Genomic DNA, 18,645 nt, shown 5'->3' with positions numbered 1-18,645 from the left:
CCCTGGGTTAGATTCCTCAGCACCACATAAGCAAAAAGAAAAAAGGTGGAAGTGGCGCTGTGGCTCAAGTGGTGGAGCACTGGCCTTGAGCTGAAGAGCTGAGGGACAGCATCCAGGCCCAGGAGTTCAGGCCCCACGACCAGACCCAAAAAAATAAAATTAAAAAAGCAGAGCATCAGCAAGTATGTGGTGAGTGCCCTCTCTGGGCACTGGGGAGGGAGGGCTGACAGAGTGAGGAGCGCCACACCTGCACATCTTGTTCCAGCTTGATCTTGATCGAGTTGTACTCCTCGCAGTCCCAGACCCGCTGCTTGTTCAGCTGCTTCTCATAGTCCTCCACCTTCTTCATGCGGTTTATAAGGTACTCCAGCTGAAGCACAGTGAGACAAGGGGGAGTTAAGGCCCTCCCTGCCCCGCTCAGTCCTTCAGGTGAACTGTCAAGTGTGACCCACTGGCACCTTCGGAAGTATGAGGCTGGGGAAATCTGGTGGCTTTCAGAAGCTTAAAGATCCAAAGAGTTTGAACTGTTAGATCATGACGTACATTGCTTGATGGGGTTCTTACTCCCCGAGGAGTTGCTTAAGTTTTCTTAAGAAAACCTATGAACATGAAGAAAGCTAAATGTCTTAATTTCCATGAAAAAAATCAGCTGGCCAGGGTGGCTCATGACGGCAATCCTAGCTACTCAGGAGACTGAGATCTGAGGATCAAAGGTCAAAGCCAGACTGGAAAGAAAAGTCCTGGAGACTCCATCTCCAGTTAGCCAGCAAAAAGAAAGCTAGGCTCCAAGTGTGGTTCAAATGGTAGAATACCAGCTATGAGCAAAAAAGGTAAGCAAGAGTACAATATCCTCAGTTCAAGCTCCAGTACACTCTCTCTCTCTCTCTCTCTCTCTCTCTCTCTCTCTCTCTCTCTCTCTCTCTCTCTCTCTCTCACACACACACACACACACACACACACACACACACACACACAAAGTGTGTCTTTTTTTGGGGGGAAGAGGAGGTCATGGGGCTCAAACTCTGGGCTTGGGCGCTGTCCCTGAGCTGAAGAGCTCAGGGAAAGCACTCTACCACTTCAGCCACAGCGTCATTTCCAGCTTTCTGGTGGTTAGTTGGAGATGATTGTCATGCACTTTCCTACCCAAGCTGGCTTTGAACCGGGATCCTCAGATCTCAGCCTCCTGAGTAGCTAGGATTACAGGCATGTGAGATCTGAGGATCATGGTTCAAAGCCAGCTTGGATAGGAAAGTTCATGACACTCTTATCTCCAATTAACCACCAAAAACAAAAAAACAAAAAACAGAAGTAGAGCAGTGGTTCAAATGATAGAGCACTAATCTTGAACAAAAAACCTAAGGGACATCACCCAGGCCCTGAGTTCAAGCTCCAGGACTGGCACACACACACACACACACACACACACACACACACACATATCACCTTCTCTAGCCATGACTATCCACAGCTGGGTAGATCCCCAAGGAGAGTGACAGCTCACCCCCACAGAGGCCGCACTGATGAACACACTGACACTGACAGTTCAGTACTAAGTGCATGCCATGGTACTTCTACCCACAACCAAGATTCTGGAGTGCAGTCACACCCCAATTCCTCAGGTTTCCCTTGCCACCCTCCCCCACATTTGCCGGCCTTTACCTCCTTGGCATTGTGAGCCTGCAGTGCCCGCTCCCATTTCTTCTTGTTACTGGTCAGCAGCTCCTGGCGCTCCACCTCAAAGGCTTTCTACACATGAGGGGAGGGAGCTTTCAGAGAAGCCACAATTGCCACATCCCCAGCAACACAAAGTCATATCCAAAACACAAGCTTGCCAATTCATGCAGCTAAAATGCTATAGAAGGAACTGTGTAGAAACTAGAATGTGTGAATTAGTCACTATCAGCAATCAAAGCTGGAGGCTGGGCAGTTGCTGACTAGCGGTCACCCTATAGGGCAAAACATGGCAAAACATGCAGTCCTGATTGGGAGGTACACTGCCATGACAGCGCCCCAGGAAGTAGAGGCAGCATGCGGCTACCCAAGCTAGGGACTCGAGTGAGTGCCGAAATCCAGAGCCAGGCCATTCTGTTCTCTTCTCTTCCATCCTGGGTAGGCCTGAAGCTCCGTCTCAACATATCATTCAAAGTCAAGGCACTAGCCGAGCACTGGTGGCTCACCAGTATAATCCTAGCTACTCAGAAGGCTGAGATCTGAGGATCATGGTTCAAAGCCAGCTTGGGCAGGAAAGTCTGTGACACTCCTACTTCCAATTAACCACCAAAACGCCAGAAATGGGGCTGTGGCTCAAGTGGTAGAGTGCTAGTCTTGAGTCTAAGCAAGAACATTATCTCCAGTACCACTGTGTGTGTGTGTATGTGCACGTGCATGCACATGCGCACACACACACACACATATACACAATTCAAGGTACTGATTCCTGAATGCTACTTGGCACCCCCTGTCCCCATTCCCCTACTCAACTGCCAAAAGTAAACAAATAAATGAGTGGCTCAAAGGGCACTAATTTCCCTCCTCTGCACCCTATCACATCTTACTTTCTTTCTATGGGAATTATCAAATTATAAATAGTTAGAAAAGTATTTATTTCTAGTTATTTCCTACTAGAACACTGGTTTCTATGGGGGTTTTCTTTTTTTTTTGTCCATCGTGGGGCTTGAACTCTAGTCCTGGGCACTGTCCCTCAGCAATTCAGCTCAAGGCTAGCACTCTATCACTTGAGCCACAGAGCCACTTCGGCTTTTTCTGCCTATGTGGTGCTGAGAAATCAAACCCAGGACCTCATGCATGCACAAGGCAAGCACTCTACCACCAAGCCACCTTCCTAGGCCCCCTATAGGGTTTTTCTTATTCCTAGCTATATCCTCTGCTCTCTATCCAGTGTCTGGCACACAGATAACACTTGATTACTGGTTGACTGAGTGAATGAGCAAATAAATTATTGAAACCCTAGCACAGAGGCAGAGATCAGAGCACACAGATGTCCAGGCCTCTCCTTGTCTGATGAGGGCTGGGCTGCCTCCTCCCCAGCCTTCCCTCCCCTCTGTCCCTGCAGTGCAGAAGGAGGCCTTTTTGGCCCTCACCTCAATGTGAGAGAGCTCTTGGCGAAAGGTTTTCATCACATTCTTCACCTGCTCTTCCATCCGCTCCAGAAGCAAGGCAATGTCATCTGACTGTTTCTTCAAGTCCTTCACATACTGATCATCCTTTACTTTTAACTCCTTGAAAATACATGGAGATCACAAACTGAGGAAGAAACAACTGCCAAGTACCCCCACCCAGTCTTCTCTCCTCTGAATCCGTAAAATAGGAATTAAAGGTGCACAGAGAGAAAACCACCTCAGAAGAGTCTTTCAAGGTATGGTGAAAAACAAAGGTGGATTTGAAAATAACTCAGCTTAAGATAACACTATGGGTGTGCAGGCTACAAATCCCCCTGCCAAGCTCCCAGGAAGCCCAGCTAACAACTAAGTCCTGGGAATAACATGGGAGCACAGTGACTACAGCCTAAGTTCCATTCCTTAACTAAAGTCAGAAAATCTTATAAGTACCGCGCGCTAACTGGTTGCGCCACTGGAGCTCCTAAAGTCAGAAAATCTGAAACAACATTTGCTATAAGAGTACATCTTTGGGGGCTGGGAAGGTGGCTCAGTGGTAGAGCACTTGCCTTGCATGCATGAGGCCTTGGGTTTGATTCCTCAGCACCACATAAGCAAAAAGAAAAAAGCTGAAGTGGTGCTGTGGCTCAAGTGGTAGAGTGCTAGCCTTGAGCTGAAGAGCTGAGGGACAGCGCTCAGGCCCAGAGTTCAGGCCCCACGACCGGATCTCCCCCCCCCAAAAAAAAAAGAATACATCTTTGTGGCAGGTGTCAGTGGCTCACACCTGTAATCCTAGCTACTCAAGAGGTTGATATCTGTGGACCTTGGTTTTTAGACACTCTGGGGAAAGACAATTCTGAGAGACTCTTACCTACAAGTAATAGCAAAAAGCCAGAAGTAGAGGTGTGACTCAGGTGGTAGAGTACCAGCATTGAGCAAAAAAGCTAAGCAAGCATGAGAGGCTCTGAATTCAAGCACACACACACACACACACACACACACACACAATTTAAAAATAGGGTCACAATATGATCTAGTAGTCCCACTTCCAGTGTAGATGCAAGGGAATTGGAAGATCCCAGAGAAACATGTACACCATGTTCAGCCAGGAGCTGAAAGCAACTCAGATGTCCACAAAAGAAATATAATAATGCACATATGTTTATGGATTATTATCAGCAGGCTTGAAAAGAAAAAAATTCTATCACATGCTATTACAAGGCTAAACCTCAAGGACGCTAAGCTAATCACTTGATGCATGTGACCCACTCACGTGAAACTACTCTGTAACATAGCCCAAGTCACCGAAACAGAAAAGAGAAGCTGGGGGCCAATGGCCCACACCTGTAATTCTAGCTACTTTGGAGGCTGAGCTCTGAGGATTGCAGTTTGAAGCCAGCCTGGGCAGAAAAGTTCCCATGAGACTCTTATCTCCAATTAATCACTCAGAAACTGGAAGTGGTGCTGTGGCTCAAATGGTGGCGCACTAGCTTTGAGCACAAAGAGGCTCAGGGACAGTGCTCAGGCCTTGAGTTCAAGCCCTACAACTGACAAAAACAGAGAGAGAAAGAGAGGTAGTGACCAGGGAGAAGGATCTAGTGGGTTTCAGTATTGTAAGCTTAAATTTTCTAGGTATCCATTACACAATGATGTGAATATACTAACACCATTGAGCTAGATACTTTATTTAAATATAATGATACATAATCATTAAAAATAATTGTGAGTGATGCTGTGGCTCAAGTGGTAGAGCACTCACCTGAGCTGAAGAGCTCGGGGACAGACGCAGATCCAGAGTTCAAGCCCCATGACTGACCAAAAAGAAAAGATTTAGCCAGGCGCGGGTGGCTCATCCCTATAATCCTAGCTACTGAGGAAGCTAAGATCTGAGGATCACGGTTCAAAGCCAACCCTGGTAGGAAAGTCCATGAGATTCCTATCTCCAATTTACCACTGGAAAACCAGAAGTGGCGCTGTGGCTCAAGTGGTAGAGCTCTCACCTTGAGCTGAAGAGCTCAGGGACAGCGCCCAGGTCCAGAGTTCAAACCCCATGATTGACAAAAAAAATAATAATAATTTTGAGAAAAAAAAGTATCACTTGAGCTATGCAATATTTTACATTGAGTTGGGGGGAGAAGGAGAAAGGGATAGTCCTGCTATGTATCCCAAGCAGGCCTCAAACTATTAGTCTTTCAAGTGTTAGGATTACAGATGTTCATCACTGCAGCAGCTTGGGTTGTACAAAATTCTAAGTAAGGCAGGTGAAGCAGACAAATGACCCACACTTGGCTGGGATGGGCCCAGGCCTCTCACCTGCTGTAATTCGCTGATCAACTTGTTCTTATCTTCTATGAGCCTGGCACAGTGCAGCTGCTGGTGGTTGAGCATCTCCCACAGCTCCTGGGGAATATGCTTGCGTTTGCCTTCCTCCCACTTGGCAGTGATTTCATCAAATTTGTCCTGGCTGGTCTTAACTTCATTTTCCAGCTTCTCAATTCTGCAAGTATAGACATGGCCTCAGCTCAGGGTTTAGCCTTCCAGCAGCACAGACCGGTTCTGAGCTGTCTATACTACAGGGTCCAGGCACACTAAACTGCACACTGGCGGAGCTTCTTTTAATGTTTGACCTTAAAAGGTGACCCAGTAAACAAAGTGGCATGTGACAAAGCACATGTGGCATGTGTCCCAGCACAGGGCTGGGAATGTGGCTTAGTGGTAGAGTGTTTGCCTAGCATGCATGAGGCCCTGGGTTTGATTCCTCAGCACCACATAAGCAGAAAAAAATAAAAAGCCGGAAGTGGCGCTGTGGCTCAAGTGGTAGAGCGCTAGCCTTGAGCTGAAGAGCTGAGGGACAGCGCCCAGGCCCAGAGTTCAGGCCCCATCACCAGACCAAAAAAAGAAAAGGCCAGAAGTGGTGCTGTGGCTCAAGTGGTAGAGTGCTAGAGCCTTGAGTTCAAACCCCAGGACTGGCAAAAAAAAAAAAGAAGAAGAAGAAGAAGAAGAAGGGGCAACACATTAAGGCTACACATACAACACATGTCACACACAGTGCAAAATCACTCATCATACATGCCATATACAAATCAAGAGTCAACTGGAAGGCAGTTACCCAGGAGGCTGAGATCTGAGGATCACTGTTTGAAGCCAACCAGGCAGGAAAGACTCTTATCCCCAATTAACCAGCAAAAAGCTGGAAATGAAGCTGTGATTCAAGTGGTAGAGTAACAGCCTTGAGAGGAAAAAGCAAAAGCAAAAGGACAGTCCCATAGGCCCTGAGTTCAAGCCCCGTACCAAATATATATATATAAATTGGGTCCTTCAAAGTGGCTCAAGCTTTGACAAGTTGCTTAAGTGCTGCAAGATGAAATGTCTTCATCTGTGCAAAGGAGAAGGTACAGTGCCCTTCAGAATTAAATGAGTCAGTGCTTGGCACAGGTGCACCTCACCTGGAAATCACTTAATGGGCAATCGCTGCAATAAATTTTTATTTTTTAGCAACATGATTTCAAGTGTAAGCAGAGATGTGTTTTCCCCAACTCTTTCTACATATCCCTTTCAGAACTAATTACAGTCTGGTATTTCCATATGATCCTAAGCAAAGGCCACATGTCACACCTCTGGCACCCACACAGAATGGCACAGTTAATACTTGTGGGAGGGAGAGAGGTGGGGAAAGGAGGTTCCTATGGGTCGGGGAGTCCAGAAGGCTAAGTTGGACACAGTCAAACTGCAAGGATTCAAGAGAGCCCAGCCCTGAGCTGCTCACCTCTGCCGCTTTAGCTCCTCTTCCTCTACCCGCCTGTGGATCTCTCTGATGTCTGTAGCCACCTGGATGTTGGTCACCAACTCTGTGCCACAGAGCAGCAATTTAGCCAGTTTCTGGAAGAAGGAGGAGAGAGGAGGAGGAGGAGGGAGAGAGAGAGAGAGAAAGAAAGAGAGGAATTCATCAAATAGCTGGGCTGTAGCTGGGGTTCATGCCTATAATCCTGCTATTCAAGAGACTGAGATCTGAGGATCATGGTTTGAAGCCAGCCAGGGCAGGATAGTCTGAGAGTCTTATCTCCAATTAACCACCAAAAAGCCAAGAGTGGAACTGTGGCTCAAGTGGTAGAGCACTAACTCAGAGCACCCAGGTCCTAAACTCAAGCCCCAGAACCACCACACACACACACACACACACACACACACACACACAAATTAGAGCACTATGAAGAATTTAGGGACATTAAGGCTGGGGTGTGGTTCAGTGGTAGAGTTTTGTTCTACCACTTGGGACATGAGAAAATTCTAAGGATTAGGGTCAACACTCAGTGGTAGAGCCCTTGCTTAGCATGTGTGAGACTTTGGGTTCAGTCCCTAGCACCCCACAAAATAAGATTAAATAATAAATCTGAGTCACATATTAAAGACTCAAAGTAAATTGAAAATCAAAATAAGCCAGGTGCTGGTGGCTCATGCCTATAATCCTATTTACTTCAGGAGATCTGGAGGATCTGCCAGCCTGGGAAGAAAAATCTGTGAGACCTCATCTCCAACTAAACAGCAAAATGCTGGACTGGAGGCCTGGCTCAAGTGATAAAGAGTTTCAGTCATGAATAAGAAAGCCAAGCAGGGATTCAGGCCCTGAGTTAAATTATAGATAGATAGATAGATAGATAGATAGATAGATAGATAGATAGATAGATAGAGATACAAAATAGAGATCCAGGCTGGGAAGGTGGCTCAGTGGTAGAGCACTTGCCTTGCATGCTCGAGGCCCTGGGTTCGATTCCTCAGCACCACATAAAAAAAAAAAGCCGGAAGTGGCGCTGTGGCTCAAGTGGTAGAGTGCTAGCCTTGAGCTGAAGAGCTGAGGGACAGTGCCCAGGCCCAGAGTTCAGGCCCCACGACCGGACCCAAAAAAAAAAAAAAAGAGAGATCCATATACCATGCATAAATGTTTTAAAATTATGATATGTAAGACTCAAAACCTTCTCTGTCTTCTTACCTTGATTCCTTTACAGAAAGCTAGAAGTCCAAGGGGACTGAGACTACACTCAGAATTCCAGTCAAAGCTGGTGTCCAGAGTCCAGAGCCACTCACTTCTCTGTTCAGTGGACAATGTGGATCTCCAGAACACACCATCGCAACTCTATTATAGGGTCCATTGGTTTCAAAACCAGTGGTCTTATCTTCCCTGAGCAGGACCTGGGAAGAAGCCCAGGCAGGCCTTGGAGGGCTAGGAAACAACATTGTGCATTACCATGATACTTAGTGATGGAAAGGTGAAGAGACTTGGTTGCCTTTTCCAGGCTTTACACTCGAATCAAAGCTGTTGGTCTGTTAAGATCCCTTTCTGCTCTTTTTCTTTTCTTATAGCAATGATAGAGTTTTTCCTGTTTATTGATATAAGCTATGCACCACCATCATGAAAACAGGATCTCACAGAGCTTACAAGTTCATTGGAAACCTCCAAATGGTAATAGTCTAATCCAGGTCTGTCTAGAGACAGTGACGTAAAATGTATGATTCCTACCAGCCCAACCAAGCAGACCATGCAGGCTGCCATTTTTACTCCTCCAGCCCTACGACCACCTGCCACCAACCCATACCAGTCTGCTTTCTTCTTTCTGTTTGTAGCTCTTGCTTTGGTCTTCCTCACTTTCCTTCTTCCCATCTAAATATTCTCCCAACGCTTCCCTGTGACAAAGAAAAGAGGGGGCAGTATAGAGACTCAAGTTATTTCTACACCTAAATTTGAGACTTTCAAGGTTCAAGAGTACTTAATACCATATATGAAAACATATTCTGTTTAAAGTATTTTTAAAACAATAGTAAAATACTACAAGGAAATATAGGAGAATGCAAATATCTTAGCATAGAGCTCATCTTTGAATAAGATCAGTCAGGAGAGGGGAAAATGATTAATTTTTCTGTGAAAATTAAGGGGCACACTGGGGACAGGGACTTGGAGGCTGCTTTTGCTGGAAGCATTGACTCTTCACTTGGGCCTGTAGATGCCCTATGGATAATGGAAAACGGGGGGTGGACTTGTCATCTCTGGCTTCATTTCGTATCTACATTATAATCAACAGCCTGCCAACTGCCAGTTTTTACAATGTCCTATTCTAGACCCCCATAAGGTACCTTGCAGTTTCTAGTCATTGCCCTAACCTGAGGGCCTAACTCCATCTTGCCTTTCTAATTAGTGGGTTGGTTTTTTTTTGGAGGGGAAAAGGGTAGTGCAAAGACTAAAAGTCAGGGCCTTGCACACACTAGGAAAGCACTCTACTACTGAGCTGTGTCCATAGTCTTAACTAGCTCTTTAAGTCATTCTCTCCTAAAGTCACCTTGGCTCTTAGGCCTGACTGATGAACATCTTATAGAAAATGACCTAGATTATCCTCCAAGCAACAGGAACCTTCTTGGTGCCAATAACATTCCAGACAGGAAATAATGGCCCAAGATATGGTCAACTGAACCACAGCAAGACCAAAACCTCAGCTCCAATGTGGAAAGCCTGACCATTGCCCCCTGCCTTTGTTCTCTATTTCAATTTAACCTAAAGACTTCTTAAAGCTCTTGAAGACATGGGTCACTAGACCTCTGAGATTCCTTCCAGTGTGGTCACACTGACAACACAGCTCTTTTCCTGCTTCCATTAACCCTCATCTCTGACTGGATTTCTATGGCAGATGGCCAAGTCTGGTCTTGTGGGACACCCTACAGCAGGGACTTTTGTTGCAGTATGGGTAGCAAACTGGTAAAAATGTTTATAAAACGTACTCATAAAGGAAAAAGGCTCAGGACTCAATCCCTAGTACTATGGAAAGAAAAGATGAAAGAAAGAAAGAAAAAAAGAAAGGAAGAAAGAAAGAAAGAGAGAGAAGATGGAGGGAGGGAGGGAAGAAGGAAGGAAGGAAGGAAAGAAGGAAGGAAGGAAGGAAGGAAGGAAGGAAGGAAGGAAGGAAGGAAGGAAGGAAAGAAGGAAGGAAGGAAATGGGATGGAGGGAGGAAGGAGGGAGAGAAAGAAAGAGGGAAGGGAGGAAAAAGAGAGAAAAAAGAAGGAAAAAGGAAAGAAAAAAAGAGAAAGGAAGGAAGGAAAAGGAGAAAAAGAGAAAGGAAGGAAGGGAGAAAAAGAGAAAGGAAGAATGAGGAAGGAAAAAATGAGTGTAGTCCTTTTGATATTTGCTAAAAATAACATAATTGCTCTATCTCCTCATCTCTCTGTTCTGCCTCATTTTAATCTATTAGACATTTGCTTTAGATGTGAATAGCAGAAGGAACTGGGGCAGGGGAGAGGTATACATGATTATTAAACAATCCCAGTCACAGGCATGCAGTGGTCATAGGTGGTCACAAGTAGTCTCAGGATTATTATAAGAGTCAGTGCTGCTGGCAGTGGTGCTGTGGCTCAGGTGGTAGTGCACTAGCCTTGAACACAGAGGCTCAAGGACAGCACTCAGGCCCTGAGTTCAAGCCTCAAGACTGGCATAGATAAATACTCAGAGATGACCAGGTGCTGCTGCCTTGTGCCTGTAATCCTAGCTACTCAGGAGGCTGAGATCTGAAGATCAAGGTTAGAAGCCAACCCAGGCAGACTTTGAGTTCCTAGAATATTGCTTTTCTCCCAAAAGAATAAACTCTGTTCCTGCTTTTACCTCCTGCCACTCCTGATGCCTTGAGATACCCCCAAAAGTGGGACCTCCGTCCTAGGACACCTGTTACATTTTTGTCAGTCATGGGGCTTGAACTCTGGGCTTGGGCACTGTCCCTGAGCTCTTCAGCTCAAGGTGAGCACTCTACCACTTGAGCCACAGTGCCACTTCGGTTTTCTAGTGGTTTCTCATGAACTTTCCTGACCAGGCTGGCTTTGAACCGTGATCCTCAGATGTCAGCCTCTTGAGTAGTTAGGATTACAGGCATGAGCCACCAGTGCCCAGCAAGACTTTCATTCTTTTTTGGGTAAGATTTGTTAAAAACTGAAGTTTCTCCTCCGACCCAATGTCCCTCCCTGACTTTGAATTTTTTTTTTTTACAGAAAGCTCTTGCAGGTACACAAAAAGTATATATATGCACATCAAATGAAATATGGACATTGGGTCTAACTGGCACCATCTTGGCATCTTAGTGGCTGAGAAGGACTTCCTGAAAACTCTTAGAGGTAAAATCCCTGCCCCCCCCCCCCCCCCCCCCGGTGAAGGCTTGCCTGAATTCCTAAAAGCAGTGGCAGGGACTTGGACAGTATGTTCCTGGACCTGCCAGACCAGTACCATGAACTCCTGAGACTCTGAACTCTTGAGCTCCCTGGGACCCTGCCCCTTGACTGTGATTCTACTTAGGCCCCACCACCTCAACCACCATTTCATCATTCCTTCTTCTGGTCACCATGGTGTCCCTCTTCAGCTCTCCATTTGAGTTGATCTGGTTTGTTAAGATTGTTTTTCTGTTCTTTCTTTACTTTCCTCACGGCTCAGTTTTCTAACAGTATTAAGTATATTCAAGGCTGCAAGTTTTTGGGAGACATGTGCCCATTCACAGTTGCTGGCTTTCTAATAAAGACTCCCAATTCATCCTCTCAAAATGTGGCTTCTCTGTATCTTGTGATCAAATTCCCATATAACACAATGACTAGTGTGATAGGAAAGGGAAAGGACAAGGGAGTTCATTCTGCTTCCTAGTTTCCATGCCAATCACAGGAACTTAAGATTCATACTGAAGCAAAATATAGTAAGGAGAAATAGAAAATGGCAGGGAGAAGCATTATCTGCTTCCTATACAGGAAATGGGATGAAGATGACTCAAAATTGGTGGTCTTACCTGGAGTCTTAGTATTTTTCTGAGCTGGGGAATTACACATGGTCATGTTTTCTATGTGGGGTGCGTATGTGGTGGGGTGTGTGTGTGTGTGTGTGTGTGTGTATGTGTGTGTGTGTGTGTGTGTGTGCATGTGTGTGTGTGTGTGTGTGTGTGTGTTTGCGTGCACGCGCACATGCGTACGTGCTGGTATTGGGATCTGAACTCTGAGCCTCATGATCTCCATTGGCTTTTTCGATGAAGGATGGTATTCGACCATTTGAGCCACAGCTCCACTTCTAGTTTTTTTGCTAGTTAACTGGAGATAAGAGTCTCATGGACTTTCATACCTCAGGACAAATGAAGCCAATACTTTATTATCCAAACAGGCATTGTAAAACAAAATCCCTGTATCTCATATTCTCTCTCTCTCTCTCTCTCTGTCTCTCTGTCTCTCTGTCTCTCTGTCTCTCTGTCTCTTTCTCTCTTTCTTTTGGTCTGACATGGGGCCTGAACTCTGGGCCCAGGCATTGTCCTTCAGCTCTTCAGCTCAAGGCTAGCACTCTACTACTTGATCCATAGCGCCACTTCTGGCTTTTTCTGCTTATGTGGTGTTGAGGAATCAAACCCAGGCAAGCACTCTACCACTGAGCCACCTTTTCAGCCCTCTTATTCTCTTTTGAGTCTTTCTAACACTGACCACCAAATCCCCACACTCTGTTCAAAGTCTAAGGTCTAAGAGTCAGCTTGCCAATTAAGTCTCCACCCTGTGTCCCTACCTGTTTACAAAAATCTGTTAAGTTTCTATTTCCCAGATGTTGTATTGTTTTCCCGGTGTGAAGTACAAATTCCCACCCCTCTTACAGTCTCATTGCACTCCTCAGAATGTGACTCTCCCCACAATTCCTGTAGCCCACGTAACACCTTTGCAGCACCTTCTTCTTGGAACTGACTCTATCCCTCAAATTCCCATGGTCCAAGTAATGTGACCAATGTAACTGCTCCTAAAATTGTGTTTAAATTCTGCCCCCACCTGTCCACAGCTGCTGCCTTCATTCCTGCTTGGAGCAGCCCAGCAGGTCCTGTCCCCCAATAAAGAATTGAGCCCATATTGGTCAATTGCCTCTCATTTCTTACACAAATTCCAGCCTGGATTGATGAAGTAGCAGAATTGAGTTATGATTCCTCAGTCCAGTCAACCCAAACCCTCTTTTTCTTGAGAAAACCTTTCTTTCTTGTCATTTCATCCTACAGAGATTGCTCTTTGTTTCTTAGGAAGAATCCCAATGTGTTCCACGCTACTCAGGCCTTCAGATATGGCCCGGCTAATACAGATTCAAGCCCCACCCAGAGAGGTACTCTATTCCCTTGACTATTTTGACTATCAATTAATTAGTTACCATTGTTATCTAAATAGTCCCTTCCTGCTACTTCCTGGAGCAAAGATCAATGTGTTTCAGAAGGGAAAAAAACTATACAATACAGGTCTGCTACAAATTTCTCTCTAGTTCTAACTGAAATCCCATTGCTACCCTTCATTCATCATCTGTAACTGTCCAATATGATGGCCAATATGGTGGCCACTGACCACACAGGACAACCAGGCACTTAAAATGAGGCCAGTCTAAACTGAAACATGCTAGGAGTTTAAAATGCATTTTGAAGACTTTTAACAATGAAAAATGCAATCCATCTCAGTGAGATGATTCATACTGATTGTGAAGCCAATTTTAGACCTCAAACTCCAGGAGTTCCACATGTCAGGTCTGGCCCCTCAGCTCCATACTCTAAATGAACAGACAGGCAGAGAAAGGAGATCTATTACATATCACAGGCTGCCATGCAAAGACTGAACTTCAGTTCATCTTCAGCTGTGTTTGAATATAAACATGAGCTATAGGTTTAAGTAGAGAAAGAATTAGGGGCAATGGTTGAGACATTTAAATAGCTATATAATTGTAGTGACAAGCGTGTTTGGAGGTGGTCAGCAGTAGCCAGAGGTGATTTCAGAGGTTGTCTGAATGTCCATTGTTTTAGAATTGGTCAGGTGGAACCTTCTTATAATGAGTCACCAACACCTGGCCAGTAGCCCAGCCTCTGGTGTGCTTCTTCCTGGCTCTTTGGCTTCTTAGATGTTGGTGAAGTCTCTGCAGGAGAAAATGGCTCAGGGCAAAGGGAGGCTGGATGACAGACAAGATCTCCTGATTTTAATTAATGTGTGGACACAAGTAGGGAGGAGCCAGTGCTTTTAAGCCCTTGTTACAACTGCATGTTGAATTGATAATATTTTTTATATATTGGATAATATATTAAATATATACACATGCATTTTATATGTTGGGTTATAAGTATTTGCCTATATTAGATATGTTAGATATTATCTATATTTAAATAAAATATGAACAAAATTTTGTTTTTTCCTTTGTAGGTGTAGCTATTATTAAAATTACATATTGTATTTCTGTTGTTTAGCACTGACTTAGCTTATTCCCCTTATTCTCTCTCCTTAGATTTGAGCCCCCTCTTGGGGGCTGAATCTTTGTTAGGGAAACTTTTTCAAGATTCTTTAAAAAAAAAAAAAAGGCCCTTCATTATTTGACTGGGCTTAGAGTTGAAGATGGGAAATCATTTTCCTTCAATGTGGCTTCTTTATTTGCTTGTTTTCCAGTGTAATATTTGAGAAACTTTAAGTCATTCTGTCTCTTACTCCTTTCTTTGTATGTGACCAGCTTTTTGGGTTTTCCCACTTTGAAAGTTTGTAGGTCCTTTTCTGGTGGTGGTGGTGGTATTCCCTTCTTTTCCCATCCCCTTCCCTTCCCTTTCCTCTTTGGCTTGTTTGTTTGGGTTTTTGGTATTGGGAATTGAATTCAGGGCCTTGCACATCCTAATTACATACTCTATCACTGAGCTACACCACTGACTCCTAAGGTGAGTCTATTTTCCTCCAGTGCTGAACATTTTCAATTGATCATGTTCAGTCAGGAAGCTTATGATCTTCAGGGCTGAGAAAAGTCTTGCATTCTTCATGACAATGTTCTCCCTTCTATTTACTCTGATTTTTTTCTTCTGGTTCAAAAAGACACACTGGATCTTCTGGACTGGTCCTCTTTTTTGGTGGTACTGGGGTTGAAGTCAGGGCCTAATGCTGGTTGGCTTGCTTGCTTATGACTAGTACTCTAACACTTGAGCCACATCTCTAGCTTGGATTTGGGCCAATTATTTTGGAGATGAAGTCTTGTGTACTTTGCTATCTGGGTTGATTTCAAACTTCAATCTTCTGGATCTCAGCTTCTTGAATAGCTAGGATTAAGGGTATGAACCATCCTGGTGGAGTTTAGCTTTGAGTGAATTGAATCAATGGAGGCCAGGAATGGCTCTCTCGGACACCAATGGCCTGTCAATGATGGCTAATGTGGCTAATGGTGTGGATTCAGGGATAAATGGGGATTGTACTTTCTGTTCGATAGTGCTGTGATCCTAAATCTGCTACACACACACACACACACACGCAAACACCTAGGTACTGTGGACTCTTTACGATCAATAACCAGCAGACAGGAAGGCGTCAACATCCCCACAGGGCAACTGGTCCTGCCAGGCAGGAAAAGGGAGACAGACTGTTACACACGGAGGGCATCAGAAATTCAAGTTCTCTTAGTTATTGGGGTCTCTGGGAGCAAATGTAGCAACTCTAGCCTGAGAAAGGTATGGTTTTCAGGGTCTCAAATACTTCAGAAATAAGAATTTCTGTCACTTGCCAGATAAGCCACTGAACCTGTAGAAAGGCTAGCTACGGTACACCAAATAAATACTTGTAGAAGGAAAGAAGGATGGCTATAAAAATGACACTGTTGAGTATGTTAATATCTCTACTAGCAGGGGGAATGGGTGGCTCAAGTGTGTAATCCTAGCTACTCAGGAGGCTGAGGTCTGAGGATCATGGTTCAAAGCCAGCCCGGTGAAGGAAAGTCCATGAGACTCATCTCCAATAAACTACCAAAAAGTTGGAAGTGGAGCTGTGGCTCAAGTGGTAATGCAGTAGCCTTGAGCAAAAAAGGCTCAGGGATGGAGGGAGCCCAGGCCCTGAGTTCAAGTTCCAACAGCAGCACAGACGACAGAGCCCTGAGTTTTGGGAAGTTTTTGGAGTTTTTTTCCAGCTCGTCGACCCTATTCCCCAGCAGGGTGCTCCGCTCTCACAACACAGCAGCACCTCGGCCCCTACTCCAAAGCCCCGCGGCCCCACGCCCCGGCGCCCCGGCCCCGCCCCGGCGTCCCGGCCCCGCCCCGGCGCCCCGGCCCCGCCCCGGCGCCCCGGCCCCGCCCCGGCGCCCCGGCCCCGCCCCGGCGCCCCGGCCCCGCCCCGGCCCCGCCCCGGCCCCGCCCCGGCCCCGCCCCGGCGCCCCGGCCCTGCAGCAGGACCGGCCCAGGCCCCGGCTCACCGCCTCCGGGCTTCCAGACGCGCTGCGATGCGGAGGCGCCGGGCCTGGATGCGCTCCTGAGGGTTGTCAGAGTGTATGGAGGGCCCCTGATTCGGGGCGGCCTCTTCTGCATTCTGCTCCACCAGAGCCTCTATGGGAATGGGCGTCTGAGGATTCATGGCAAAGCCTCCCGCCTTGGGCAGCTCGTCCCGGACCCGCTGCCCGGTTGCTAGCAACAAGCCGTTGCCAGGGAACGGCGGTCACGTGACTCGCGCCTCGGCGCGCCTCTGCTCACGTCGGGGTCCGGATGCTCCCGGGAGCGGACACCGAAGCCAGACAACCAACTAGTGGTTCAGCCCTGGCTCTGATGATTAATCAGCACGTATTCATTTTTCTAATCAATATCCCTAAAAAGCATACTCATCCGATATAACTTGAGCGCCTGCCATACCCGGTGCTAGAGTTTAGGATATCAGTGCTATGCTTTGCTGCAGGAGGGTGGATGGAGTCCGCTCTGGGCCCACCGCCCCTCTGCAAGTGTGAACCGGCCGTTCTGGGTTCCCACCTAATATATTCGGCCTCTCATCTGGTCTAGAATGGAAACTACTGTCACCTCCATGAATCTGTACCCAGCAAGAGTGGCTGTCCTCTATAGCAATTTTCAGTAGGTTTGAAACCTAAAACAATAGCACATCACATACTTAAGAAAAGAGGAGAGGGTTTGTTTTTGCTTTTCTTTTTTCTTTTTGGGGAAAGCAGAGGGTGCAGAAAGGGAGGAGGGAAGGATGAACAAATACAATCATGCTTTTCAGTGTACACTCTGTGGAAAATGACCTATGTGACTTGAGGGCAGGGATGAGAGGGGGAAATTAGGGGAAAGCAAAGGAAGGGGTGACATGGTCCAAAAAAGGAAATGTATTCATTGATTTATGAAATGGTAATCCTTCTGCACAATACCTTAACAATAACAATAAATTTTAAAAAGAGAGAGGGAGGTTGCAAAGGAAATGGTGCTAGGGTACAAATACAGATCACAATCACTCTCATAGAAACACTGTTCAGAAAGACTATTTCCTGGATAGATATATCGATAGATCAATAGATCAATTGATCGATCAATAGAAAGATAGATTTGTGTGGCAATCCTAGGGCTTGAACTCAAGGCCTGGGTACTGAGCTGTTCTTTTTGTTGTGTTGTTGTTGCTTAAAAATCACTCTACCACTTGATCCACAGCTTTATTTCTAGCTATTTTGGTGATTAACTGGAAATAAGAGTCCCACAGATTTTCATGCCCAGACTGACTTTGAACCACAATCCTCAGATCGCAAACTTCCCAGGATTTCAGGCATGAGTCATCAGTCCTTACCTATTTCCTGGATATTTTTGTGTCCTGTTGTCCACAAAAACATTCTTGTCATTACCAATGAACAATCCTGGTCTGGCACATTGGTTTAAGCCTGTAATCCTGGCTACTTGAGAAGCACAGATAAGGGATGAGTAGTTCAAGACTAGCTTAGGCCAAAACAAATAACTAAATAAAAAGCTTGGGAGATTATATCTCTGCATGTGACTACATAGTATATGCCTTTCCCCCAGCAACATAGGAAAGTATAAATAGGAAGATCAAAGTCCAGGAGACCATATCTCAAAAAAAAAAAAAAAAAAAACCCAACATGCAAAGGGCTGGCAGGAGCACCTGTCCAGAAAATGCAAGACCCTGAGTCCAAATCCCAGAACATTTCCTCATCCCAAAAGGGAAAAATGTTTTAAAGGGTTTTAAAAACAAATGAAACCATTTGACAGGGTCTTACTGGGAACCTAAGGAAAGAGCAGTGGGTTGTGCTACAATGCAGTTACTACTCACAGCCCTGCCCTGCCACTTTGGGCAAGTGATAACTTCTGGAGGACTTAGCTCATGGTCAAGCCAAGTAAGCTAAGCCCTTTGTAAGACCTACCAAGGGCAAATGGAGAGTTTCCAAATCTGCAAGTGGTAGAGAACACAGAACAGCCTAGAGTCCAAATTGCTGCTAAGAACTTTATCTGATACCTGGCACTGTGGGGAGACAGTTGTTTCTAGGCTTCTGGACCCTTTGCCAAGTCTCTCTCTCCTCTCTCTCTCTCTCTCTCTCTCTCTCTCTCTCTCTCTCTCTCTCTCTCTCTCTCTCTCTCTCTCTCTCTCTGTCTTTGGTTATAGCTATAGCATTTAACTTTCCTTGGGGGTCACTGGTCCATGTTCTTCTATGTATAAAGAAATAAGTAGAATAACAGGAGATAGTCTGCATGGATCAGATGCTATACAAGGAATAGGTCAGAATAAAGATACCATGAAATTTGC

General features: G+C 45.7%; 1 protein-coding gene across 1 annotated transcript in view; it reads right to left on the bottom strand.

Annotated features, from left to right (window-relative positions):
• Drc1 (dynein regulatory complex subunit 1) overlaps positions 1-16,523 on the bottom strand; it is a 37,381-nt gene extending 20,858 nt beyond the window's left edge. Inside the window, exons 1-7 of the mRNA XM_070025174.1 lie at positions 16,331-16,523; positions 8,708-8,795; positions 6,883-6,995; positions 5,430-5,613; positions 3,102-3,239; positions 1,660-1,746; positions 248-370 (exon numbers count right to left, since the gene is read on the bottom strand). Of these exons, the coding sequence (XP_069881275.1) occupies positions 248-370; positions 1,660-1,746; positions 3,102-3,239; positions 5,430-5,613; positions 6,883-6,995; positions 8,708-8,795; positions 16,331-16,488 (891 nt within the window). The 5' untranslated portion in view covers positions 16,489-16,523. The remainder of the gene's footprint in view (positions 1-247; positions 371-1,659; positions 1,747-3,101; positions 3,240-5,429; positions 5,614-6,882; positions 6,996-8,707; positions 8,796-16,330) is intronic.
• Positions 16,524-18,645: the final 2,122 nt, after the last annotated feature.

The sequence above is a fragment of the Dipodomys merriami genome, unplaced genomic scaffold (assembly GCF_024711535.1).
Source record: "Dipodomys merriami isolate MVZ:Mamm:240054 unplaced genomic scaffold, mDipMer1.0.p SCAF_17, whole genome shotgun sequence".
NCBI classification, from domain to species: domain Eukaryota; kingdom Metazoa; phylum Chordata; class Mammalia; order Rodentia; family Heteromyidae; genus Dipodomys; species Dipodomys merriami.
Note: the sequence above shows the minus strand (reverse complement) of the source record. Positions and strands in the feature narration are given on the sequence as shown.